General features: G+C 43.1%; 1 protein-coding gene across 2 annotated transcripts in view; it reads right to left on the bottom strand.

Moving 5' to 3' along the window:
• Positions 1–12697, bottom strand: part of LOC127935627 (oxidation resistance protein 1) — a 46500-nt gene that overhangs the window by 28528 nt on the left and 5275 nt on the right. For both annotated transcript variants that reach the window (XM_052533699.1, XM_052533700.1), the window contains exon 3: positions 61–257. In XM_052533699.1, coding sequence (XP_052389659.1) covers positions 61–257 — 197 coding nt within the window. The remainder of the gene's footprint in view (positions 1–60; positions 258–12697) is intronic.

Genomic DNA, 12697 nt, shown 5'->3' with positions numbered 1-12697 from the left:
AGGAACAGACTGAAACACAGCTAAACTGGCAGAAAGGTTAGTGAAGAAGAACTCACGCACTTATGGTATACCCTCGCTTGAGCTCTCCACGACGCGGACTACGAGTCTTTTGGATGATAGCGGTATTGATCCCCTTTTCTTCACTTATGGCTGTTCTGGCCACATTCTGTATGAGGGGTGATGCCAGCAGGTCTTTGACGAGAGAACCAGCATAACCCTCGTTAGGGATGTCCACTGACTGGGACTTTTTCTTCAACCTAGAACAAAGGAAGGGAAAAAATAAAGACAATAAATCTTTTTATTCAAATTTTATGAATACATTTTAAAAGAAATCAAATCTGATTGATTGATTGATCACAAACACTACCATTGAAAACTTTAGCTAGGATGCATCACATTGATCAAAAGTGACAGTAAAGAGGCAGTAAAAAGTGCAGTAAAGGACGAAGCCTACCACAACTGGCTACAGACAGCATAAGTGATGCAGACAGACAGGCAGCCCTGTCCAGATGAACTGACCTAGATCCAGAACTCACTCATTCACCCCAGCAATGAGCTCAAGACACACAACTCCAGGACAACAGAAAGCAAAATACTGCGAAGACCATTTCATAGGTCTTTTTAGGAATTAACAAATCATGCCTAGTGTCTCCTGCTTATGTCTATAGCTCAGCACACTCAGACATCGATATTGAAAGCATCATGGTAATGTCAGTATAAACACTGACAAACTAAAGCAGGTTGCTAAAGGATATTGCTGTTGTCACTGGTAAATGGGGGTTTCATTATCATGGTTAGATCAGGCTTCATTCTCACGTCTAGATCACCTGATTTATTGTCACATAGGGAGTCATTAAGACGCCATAAATCTGGGCTGAACTTATCAGCTAATGGACTCACTCTCATTTACAACGGGCAATTGTCACGGTAGATGTGAAACTGCTCACCAGAAGCCTTCTACATGTCAACAGCATGCTTTGTGTAAGAGTTTATCAACAACACCATTCATCTGCAGAACTGCTTACTATAACTGGCTATGGTTGGAGAACTTCCAAAACTAACAAAAGAAACCTTACCTTACTTAAAAAAAAACTAAAAAAAAATATTGGCTTTAAACTAAAAGGATACTTTCAGGATTTCCACCATTGGATTTCCATGACTTTTTTAGAATAAAATTAGATTTTTCACCATTTTATGTCAATTGCATCCACTAAAAACTTGTGAGGTGAAGTCACAATTTTTTACATTTCCTAAAATTTCCCAGCTAATGCATGATCATAAGAATGCTGTTACTTGTGAAATTAATGCAATTTTCTTTATTATTATTATTATTATTATTATTATTATTATTTTAGTTCACTATTTATCACAAAATAAGAAGTAAACGCAATCATGCACAATGAAAGAACTGGTGTAAAAACTCAGAAATTGCTAGTAAATTAACTACTTCAATGATCTATGTTTAGGGTCTCATTCATGAAACAAATCTGAGCAAAATCCTTGAAAAACACTTATTGTATGTAAACTGTTGCACTGTTGCTTTTGACACTAGGTTAATAAGAACATCTCTAAATAAATCATAAAACACATATTAAGCTCATTGAATAAAACAGTGTAGGTTGTAAGTGATAAAAGTTTGAGTGTTTGGTTCACTGGACAATTCCTCCTCAAGTATTTGAAACTGCTTCAACAACGAAACGAGTCAAAGAAGAAAACAAAAAAGAAACAAAAGAAAAGAAAAGAAAAAAGAACGCTGTTAAGAGACAAAAAGATGAATGCATTAAAACTAGCAGTTATCATTCATAATACTTCTGCATCAGCATGGAACGTTTAGCAAGGGGAAAGAGAGTATTAACTGAGATTATGACATATTTTAAGCTGCTCAAACTCCTGCTGACAAAAACTCCTTAAATATTACATAACAGCAGCAGGTGGTAGATCGATGCCCTGTGGGCACTGATCTTATTAGGAAGTAAAATATTAACTAACCTTTATCTGAGCATTACTGTTCCGATTTATATATTACCTAAATGTCTTGTTATATTTTCAGCCAAATGCAAGTCGAAGTTGAGAGCCTATCAAGGCATTTCAAGATTTTTTAATTTTTCAATTTTCCCCATTCAAAAAATTTAAGAGACTTACATGCAAACATATAAAAGCAAGGTCTCTGTATTGAATTGGTTATGTTGCTATGCAACATGTCAACAAAAATGGTTAAACCCAGCAGTGAGCTTGTTATTGCATGTGTCTGATCATAATATGAACAATATTAAATATTCACATTCTGTCACTTTGTCGAACAGATTTTCTGACATCAAAGTCTGGAACTGGGTCATTGTTGAATATGTTGTACAAAAACAAACACTAACAAGAAAAAAGCAGAGGTGGAAATCCACAAATAAATTCTAAAATAGCAGAAGAAATAAAGATTTCTGGAACAAACTGTTTATGCAGCAAATTAATTTGCATGACTTGACTGGACTTGGCTTTTTTTTAGATATACTTTATCATGACTTAGCTTTAGCCATCAATTTAGCCTTTTAAATGGGGCTGTAACACTACTGTAGTAAACCAGTATTTGTTTCTTAAAGTGGTTACAGATTACACATATGCTTTTGACAGCATCACACTGCAGGGGAAAAACATAACTAAATGCCAAAAATAAAATAAAATAAAATACTTCAAGAACTTCAAGAGGGGGAAAGAAATTCAGTGAGGATAATTTTTATAGTTCCTACATCTTTTCCTACATCTCATCTGAGATTGAAACTGGATTTTAATTTTTAATAGCATAAAATAAAAAATGAAATGCTATTTGACAACCAAAACAAATGTAAAAATACTAATTAAAAGGATTTCTATTTTAGTTTTATTTCTGGTTTGGCCCACAATTTGTATCAGTCACTCGTAATAAAATCTCATCCTAATGCTAAAACAATTATCTGATTATTCAATCATATTTACATACCAGAAAGCAGAGCTCAAAATATGCACAATTTAACAAGGCAACCAGAAAGACATTCGGGATTTTCTATTTAAAGCCAGCAGAGACACTGTTAGACAGAAACCAATCAATTTTGCTGAGAGGTTGTTCTGTTCAACTGGTCAAACAGAATTCAGATTACTATAAATTTGCCTTTCAGTTAAAATAAATTATTTATTATTCAATGAGTGGTATTTCTCTGGAGATTTGGATGCAATATTAAATCATTTCATATGCTGCAATCAAATACATATTCTTTGCATAAGTTTCTCAGCAATGCCAAGCTAATTTCAATATGACTATAAACTGCAGTTTCATCTGATGCCCCCCCCCCCCTCCCCCCCATCCCTCTCAAAACATCATCCAAGGTCTCCAATCTTATTACGCAAGCACTTGAGTTTCTAGTACAGGCTGCATAATCCACTCTAAGAAAAGTACTCTGTGTTCCTTCATGCTCTCATAAACACTCTTGTTATTGCAAAGTTTCCTGCCTTTCTGCAAAAGACAGACAAGTCAAACTAAATTAAGGTGGGAGATAGTTTAACTCTACAGATGACTATCTTAAAGGACGAATCAGTACAGAAATAAAAAGATTTGTTAACAATTAAGGAAGGCCTAAAGGCAAGTTCTCAGTTACAGTAATTTTTCATATTTACACTGGTATGTAAGTTACCTATACAGGCATTTCAATGCAATATTTTCTTCTTCCACTTTCTTCTACTGATCTTTTGCTCAAGGAAAGCATGTCTTCCTCTTCCAGGAGATCTTTTAAACTTTTTCTAGGAAGTGCAGTGAGTGAGTTAAAGCGCATTTACAGAACAGTGACTCTGAATTAGCAGAGTGCTCATTGTTTGTGCGGTTTAAGCTCTGTGGTTAGGGGCCTCTGCACAGCCACAAACTGCATGCATGGGTGATTATGTTTATAGGATATGCACTATATAGGGCTATACATAAAAAAAAAGCTCTATACTATTGCCATCCTAAAATACTTTTTTTTGTCCTCTTGCATAATTCAGATGGGACTGCATGTTTCATTTATCCCACAAGAAGTGCTTTTCACCTTAAAAGACTATCTGTGGAGAACGCATAGCACATTTCTAGTAAAAGTCTTTTCTATAAAACTTACTGTTCAAGCCTCTACATAACCTTTTATGCTCATTAATAATGTATGATAATATCCAAAATACAATAAAAACAGTAATATTGTGAAATATTTTTTTCAAATTAAATATAATTTTAAAAAGTAATTTATTCTTGTGACGGTGAAGCTGAATTTTTAGTAGCCATTACTCCAGTCTTCAGTGCCTAATGATGTCAGGAGGCGAGACTGGGACTCAGTTGCAGGTGCTCAAAAGGTCAGTTTATTAGATGGCTTAATTTCAAAAAGACAGAAAAAAATTAAAATGAGAATTAACAAAAAACTATCCAGGAACAGGGCAGTCTGGAGCAGATCCAAAAGAGCCTCCTGGACGAATTCCACTTGGAAATCCCCTGATGCAATGCCCGGAAAAACTGACAGGGAGGCGGGGGCGCTGTTGAGGCGGGGAACTGGTGGCGCGCTGTGGTGCGGCGAAGAAGAGGAGTGACAGCGATCGGTGAGCTCTAACACGGAAGGCTGGAGAGTAGCGCTGCCTGAAAGCAGGAGGAAGTGGGAAAAACAAAACTAGAGGATGAAAACAAAACGGGCACGATCTCTGTGTAGACTAGACAAGAGATGTGGATACAGTTGGGACATGGACGAGAACAACTCGACGATCTGACAACAGACAGCACACATGAGGAGACTAAATAGAGAAGGAGTGATTATCATAATGCAGAGCAGGTGATGGTGACCAATAACAAGATAATAATGAAACAAGAGGGCGGAGACGGGCACCCCGGTGACACAGAAGCACATGGTAAGTGTAAACAACACACACTATGGGGAAAAAAACAGACAGATCAGCCCAGGGGCGTGACATTACCCCCCTCCCCAGGAGCGCCCCCTGGCGCTCCAGGGAAGGTACCACCACGCTGCCGGTTGAAGTCCTCGATCAGCGACCGATCCAGAATATCCCGAGCCGGGACCCAACTCCTCTCATCCGGACCATATCCCTCCCAGTCCACCAGATACTGAAATCCCCGACCACGACGTCTGACATCCAGCAACCTCCTGACAGTGAAGGCTGGGGAACCATCCACTAGACGGGGAGGGGGAGGGGGAGGGGGAGGGTTAGTAGCAGATGGGTTAAGGCGAGAATGAAACACAGGCTTGACCCGAGAAACATGAAAGACTGGGTGTACCCGACCAAGTATAGGAGGTAACTTGAGCTTTACCGCCACCGGACTCAATACCTTGGTGATCTGATATGGCCCCATGAACCTGGGGGCTAACTTGCGAGAAGCCACCCGGAGAGGAAGGTCCTTGGTAGACAGCCATACTCTGACCACATACGTAGCGGGGAGCAGGAATACGGTGACGGTCAGCCGCTGCTTTGGTTCGTCTGGAGACCCGAGCCAAGGTTTCCTCAGCCCTCCTCCAGGTGCGGCGACACCTGCGGACGAAGGCTAAGGCAGACGGAACAGCAGCATCGGGTTCCTGTGAGGGGAACATAGGAGGTTGAAAACCAATGGAGCACTGGAATGGAGACATACCTGTGGCCGCCACTGGCAGGGAGTTATGGGCATATTCAATCCAGGATAACTGTTGGCTCCAAGAACTCGGATTATGGGACGTCAGGCAGCGGAGAGCTTGTTCCAGAACCTGGTTTGCCCGCTCGGACTGCCCATTGGTCTGAGGGTGAAAACCTGACGACAGACTCGTAGAGGCCCCGATCTGTCGACAGAACTCCTTCCAGAACCGGGAGACAAACTGTGGCCCCCTATCAGAAACCACGTCCACCGGAAGGCCATGAATCCGGAAGATGTGGTCAACCACCACTTGAGCGGTCTCCTTAGCTGAAGGCAGTTTGGGAAGGGGGATGAAATGGGCCGCTTTAGAGAAGCGATCAACCACCGTCAATACTACGGTGTTACCCCTCGATGGTGGAAGGCCAGTGACAAAGTCAAGGGCTATGTGTGACCAGGGGCGGGAGGGGATGGGTAAGGGCTGTAGCAGACCAACAGGAGGCTGATTAGAACTCTTGTTCTGGGCGCAAATGGGGCAGGCAAACACAAACTGCCTGACGTCCTGGGCCATGGATGGCCACCAAAATCGCTGGTGGATGGCAGCCAGAGATCTCCGAACCCCAGGATGACAGACTAACTTGGATGAATGCCCCCACTGGAGGACTTCAGGGCGCAGCCCAGCCGGCACGAAAAGTCTACCCTCTGGGCACTCCCTCGGCACCTCTCTCTCTCGTATGGCTTCCAGCACTCTCCTCTCCACGTCCCAGGAGAGGGACCCTACCACAATTTCTTTAGGGATAATGGTTTCAGTAGATACACTGCTTCTTTTTGTATCCCTGTAGAGACGGGAGAGGGCATCAGGTTTTATATTTTTGGAGCCTGGGCGATACGAGAGAGAGAAGTTGAACCGGCCAAAGAAGAGTGCCCATCGGGCCTGGCGTGAACTCACCCTCTTGGCCGAACGGACGTATTCCAAGTTCTTATGGTCCGTCCAAACCAAGAAGGGTTGTGCTGACCCCTCCAACCAGTGACGCCACTCACCCAAGGCCAGCCTGACCGCCAACAGTTCCCGGTTCCCTACGTCATAATTCCGTTCTGCTGGGCTCAGGCGGTGAGAGTAGTAGGCACAGGGATGTACCTTCCCATCTCTGGGGGATCTCTGAGAAAGGACCGCACCTACTCCAATCTCAGAAGCATCCACCTCCACAATAAACTGACGTTCGGGGTCAGGAAATGAAAGAACAGGAGCAGAAATGAATCGGGACTTTAGGTCATTAAAGGCCTCCTGAGCCTTCAAATTCCACCTAAACGGTACCTTCGTGGAAGTAAGAGCTGTCAAAGGTGCAGCAACCTGACTAAAGTTTCTGATGAAGCGCCTGTAGAAGTTGGCAAATCCCAGAAACCGCTGCAGTGCCTTTCGTGAGTCTGGAGGTGGCCACTCGGCTACGGCCCTTACCTTAGCGGGATCAGCTTTGATTCCCTCCGCCGAAATGATATAGCCCAGGAAGGGAACTGACTTGGAGTGGAAAACGCACTTCTCCGCTTTAACATATAGCTGGTTCTCCAGCAGCCGTTGTAGCACCTGGCGCACGTGTTGGGTGTGTACCTGAAGTGAAGGAGAGAAAATAAGTATGTCATCTAGGTACACAAAGACAAACTTGTTAACCATGTCTCGCAACACGTCATTAACCAGGGCCTGGAAGACAGCTGGGGCATTTGTCAGGCCAAAGGGTAGCACCCGGTACTCATAATGTCCCGAAGGAGTGATGAACGCTGTCTTCCACTCATCTCCCTCTCGAATCCGAACCAGGTGATAAGCATTACGGAGGTCCAACTTACTGAAGACCTTGGCTCCCTGCAAAAGTTCAAAGGCAGATGACATTAAGGGCAGGGGGTACCTATTCTTAATGGTAATGTCATTCAAACCTCTGTAATCAATACAAGGGCGCAAGGAGCCGTCCTTCTTCTTAACAAAGAAAAACCCTGCGCCAGCAGGAGACGAAGAGGGACGGATGAGACCGGCATCAAGGGACTCACGAATATATTTGTCCATAGCCTCTCTTTCTGGACCAGACAGGGAATATAACCGACCCCTGGGCGGAGAAGTGCCTGGGAGGAGGTTGATGGCACAATCATAAGGCCGGTGAGGAGGCAGGGACACAGCCCGGGACTTGCTGAAGACCTGCCGCAGATCGCAGTACTCCTCCGGCACCCCGGACAGATCAGCATCATCCACCTGCACAACAGGAAACACAACACCAGGAAAAGAGGCAGAACCCAAACAAGACTCAAGACAAGACTGTTTCCAAGACAAGACTGAGTTTCTGGCCCAATCCACATGAGGGCCGTGCTGCACCAACCACGGGTGTCCCAAAACCATGGGGGCACTCGGGGAATCAAGAAGGTACAGCTCGGTTATCTCATGGTGATTGCCAGAAACGATAAGACTTACAGGAGGGGTGAGGTGAGTGATGGTAGTGATAGGGGAATCATCCAGAGACCGAACAGAGATAGGAGTAGAGAGGGGAATGGCGGGAATTCCCCACTGCTTGGCCAGTGCCGTGTCCAGGAAACTACCACCAGCCCCAGAATCCACCAGGGCCGAACAGGAGTGACGAGAACCTCCGAACTGGACACCCACAGGAAGTAGTGTGCGGGAGGAGTGGGGGAAATTAAACGGAGATGTGCCCACCAGAATCCCCCTGGCTACTGATGGGCCTTGGCTTTTAGCGGGCATTTTCCGACGAAGTGTCCGGCCCTCCCACAGTAGAGACATAAGCCCCGGGTGAGTCTCTCTTGCTTCTGCTGGGAAGTAAGACGCAGTCGTCCCACCTGCATGGGTTCAGGGTCAGCAGGAGATGGCAGAGGCAGGACCGGGGTGGATTCGCTGGTCATTTCACCCACCCTCCAAGAAGTGCGAGCAGTCAGTTGTTGGTGACGAAGGCGAAGGCGGTTCTCAACACGGAGGGCCAGGTCAACCAGATCATCGAAACTGCGTGGAAGCTCTTGGGTGGCGATCTTGTCTTGGATCTCCTCGTCTAGTCCAGCACGAAACACAGCTCTGCAAGCCCCCTCATTCCAGTCACAGGCCGCTGCTAAGGTCTTGAATTCAATGGCGTACTCGGTCACTGAACGGCCTCCTTGCCGTAGCCGTGCCAGCTGGGCCGCTGCTTCATCACCCCGAGCAGAACGGTCGAATAATTTGACCATCTCCTGTCGAAAGGCCTCAAACGAGGCACAAAAGGGAGCCCGGGCCTCCCACACTGAAGTTCCCCAGTCACGGGCTCTGCCTGTGAGGAGGGTTAGAACATAAGCCACCTTAGTCTCTTCCTGGGCATACCGGCGGGGCTGGAGGGCGAAGACTAGGGAGCACTGAGACAGGAAGGCTCTGCAGGAGTTAGGGTTCCCATCATAGGGAGGTGGGTTGTTGGCATGTGGCTCAGGATCATGACGGGTAGAGGAAAGGCTAGTGGGGTCCTCCGATCTTGCAGATGTGTGTCTCCGAAGTTCCTGGAGCTGGGCAGTCAGCTCCGACAACTTGGCATTAAGGAACTCAACCTCCCGTGACGTGGATGTTAGCTGGGAGGCATGTTGGCCCAAGAGAATGCCCTGCTGGGTGACGGCTGATCTGAGGGGATCGGCACCTGCTGAGTCCATGGTGGTCAGATCGTTCTGTCAGGAGGCGAGACTGGGACTCAGTTGCAGGTGCTCAAAAGGTCAGTTTATTAGATGGCTTAATTTCAAAAAGACAGAAAAAAATTAAAATGAGAATTAACAAAAAACTATCCAGGAACAGGGCAGTCTGGAGCAGATCCAAAAGAGCCTCCTGGACGAATTCCACTTGGAAATCCCCTGATGCAATGCCCGGAAAAACTGACAGGGAGGCGGGGGCGCTGTTGAGGCGGGGAACTGGTGGCGCGCTGTGGCGCGGCGAAGAAGAGGAGTGACAGCGATCGGTGAGCTCTAACACGGAAGGCTGGAGAGTAGCGCTGCCTGAAAGCAGGAGGAAGTGGGAAAAACAAAACTAGAGGATGAAAACAAAACGGGCACGATCTCTGTGTAGACTAGACAAGAGATGTGGATACAGTTGGGACATGGACGAGAACAACTCGACGATCTGACAACAGACAGCACACATGAGGAGACTAAATAGAGAAGGAGTGATTATCATAATGCAGAGCAGGTGATGGTGACCAATAACAAGATAATAATGAAACAAGAGGGCGGAGACGGGCACCCCGGTGACACAGAAGCACATGGTAAGTGTAAACAACACACACTATGGGGAAAAAAACAGACAGATCAGCCCGGGGGCGTGACAAATGATCCCTTTAGAAACATTTTTTTGAATGGTGGTGTATCTAATTCTGTACTTCTGTTTTTTTTAACTGTACTTTTTTACCTTAGTATTAAGAGAGAGATACTGATGAGGAAACAACCAGTGTTTTTAGTATCACTGGGATACTATGAATGAATGAATATGAATTTGTCTTCATGTATTTTCTGTTTCCATTTTAAATGAGTTTTATTAATTTTGTTGTGCATTTTTGTCATTTTAATTAGTTCTTATTTTAAATATATATGTCAAAAACACATGTGCTCTTTAATATTACATTCTTAAATTAAATAATCAATCTTCAGCATGTTTTCTGTTTCACAGTTGCTTTTCCCCCTGAACTAAACACCTGTAACCAAATACAGTAGTAACAGATGGTTTTGTTCTGTTCTAAAGCAGTGTTTCAGGATGTTTGGAAGGTCCTTTGAGGTTTAGTGTTATTTTTACCTGCAGCAGTACTGCATGACAGTATGTCTTCAGTAAATCAGGTAAAGCTGAAACATCTCTCAGCTTTATTTAGATTAGTGATTAGTTAACCCTGCTGCCACTGCGATCCTGGTTCACCTTAAAGCTGTTAACCAATACCTTTCTTTTCTAGCCTCACGTATAGTTACTCCGTTAGCCGGGACAAATCCAGAGATGAACCATTTGAAGAATTCTCCCATTAGGAGAACCATTCAAAATGAACATTTCTATTTTTATCTCCATCTCATGTCTATTCTCATCAAATCACCATTTTGAGTCTTTAATAATCAACTGGAAGCTATAAAAGTGAACTAGATTTTTTTTCTCCAAGCAATTCATCACAGTTTTTTGCAGAGATAACAGATACTGATGCAGGTAAAAATAACTCTAAACCTCAAAAGACCTTCCAAACATCCTGAAACACTGCTGAAAAAGGCATAAATGCATTCTGACTGGCAAAAAGGAAGAAATATCTAACATTATATAAAGAGAAAACAGGCCATTTAACAATCCCATTAGAGCAGGTCTGGAAGCCTTGAGAAGAATATTTCATCCTCAGAATACTGGAATGGAAAGTACATATGCAGGAATCCAGATTACGGCATCCTTCAAGTGGGATGACAGCTGTGTGGTGGGGTGGGGTGTGGAGGAAGAGGTTTGTGTTAGTGATTAAAGAGGATTATGTAATCCTCTTGAGATTTTTACGCTTGAACCTCCTAATGATGCATTACAGGGCTAAAGCAAAAATTCAAGTGCCTTACTTGTGCTTCAACAATACCTCATGATCAGCCTGCATTTATTTAAATCCAAATAGATTATCATCATAAAATACACTTTAAGAAAACTCACCAAACTGCTCTGCCTCGCACTCCATCTCTTAACACAGCACAATCTACTTTCAAGTGTGCTTACATCTACAATTCTTAAACATCAAATCACGCAGTCACATAGATTTATGTTCAGTCAATAATTTTATGATGAAAATGTTTTGAATGGAGGTTAAACAAGTATTTATATTGTTATTTTTGGTCCATACATCAAAGAGAAAGACTGTAAAACAAATAAATGTGTGCAAACAAGTTTAACAAAATTATCTTTATTTTTGTATGTCATTTCAACCACATTAGACTGTGTCCACCAGAGCATTTTTAGCCAGCTGAAAATGCCCAGCCATGGGTTCTTGAGAGTGCTTTAAATGTGCAGTGTTTAGCAAGACCCACCAAGAATTAATTAAATGTCCCAATATTTTTCATATTAATGACATCATCTGGTACAGAAGACCAGCAATATTTGGCTCTCCATTGTTGTTCAGTTATTGTATAAGTAGAATGTGACAGTTTGTGATATTTGTCCTTCCTTTACTGTGATTGAGTAAAAAGTGGCATTGATGAGCACTGCTCATTAAAAGACCAGAAAAAAATAGCAAGCTCTCTTGCAAGTCACATGGCTAGCTAGCATATTTCAATAAGTGGCGCTCCCATTGAAAAGAAGTGAAAAAAATGCAAAAGCAAAAGGGGAAAAAAAATTGTTGGGGGACACACTGCATTATTCCTCTTTGGCATTTGTATACAAAATAACCTGCAAATGCATGATGCTTCTTTTTACCCAATAATCAGAAAGCTAGTTTTCTCAAGAAAACAAATGGTTGGCAAGTTGTTGCTATGCAACCGTTAATGTGTTCTGGACATTTTTAGAATGTTGCTATGTAGTTGCTAGGGTGCTAACCAGTATTTTGGCGTCTAGTTCTGGTACCTAATTCATCCAAATCAATTGGCTCTTTGCCCATTTTAGGCAAAACTCATAAATCCGATTGCATCAAAGTAATAGTACACTCCGCAATATACACAATGTGAGGTTTCATTCATGCACATAGTCACACACTAATGTGGTACTTAGGTTTAAGGCTCGTTCACACAAAGAATGATTACTATACAGAAAACTATTACATTGACTTTTAATCACTGAGCAGACCCTTTTCTCTAAATCGACTTACGAATGAGAACAATAGAAGAGATCATACAATCAAGAGGGCAACAGTATACAAGTGATAGTCTCAGTTAGTCTAGCACAGTACACATAGCAAGGTTTTTCTTTTTTTCTACAATAGCTATTAGTTCTATTACAATAAATATTTGCACAATCATTTTCTGTTTATTTAAAGGGGGGGGGGTGAAATGCTCGTTTTCACTCAATATCCTGTTAATCTTGAGTACCTATAGAGTAGTACTGCATCCTTCATAACTCCAAAAAGTCTTTAGTTTTATTATATTCATAAGAGAAAGATAGTCTGAACCGATTTTTCCCGG

This window comes from Carassius gibelio, chromosome A19, assembly GCF_023724105.1.
Source record: "Carassius gibelio isolate Cgi1373 ecotype wild population from Czech Republic chromosome A19, carGib1.2-hapl.c, whole genome shotgun sequence".
In the NCBI taxonomy this organism is placed as follows: domain Eukaryota; kingdom Metazoa; phylum Chordata; class Actinopteri; order Cypriniformes; family Cyprinidae; genus Carassius; species Carassius gibelio.
Note: the sequence above shows the minus strand (reverse complement) of the source record. Positions and strands in the feature narration are given on the sequence as shown.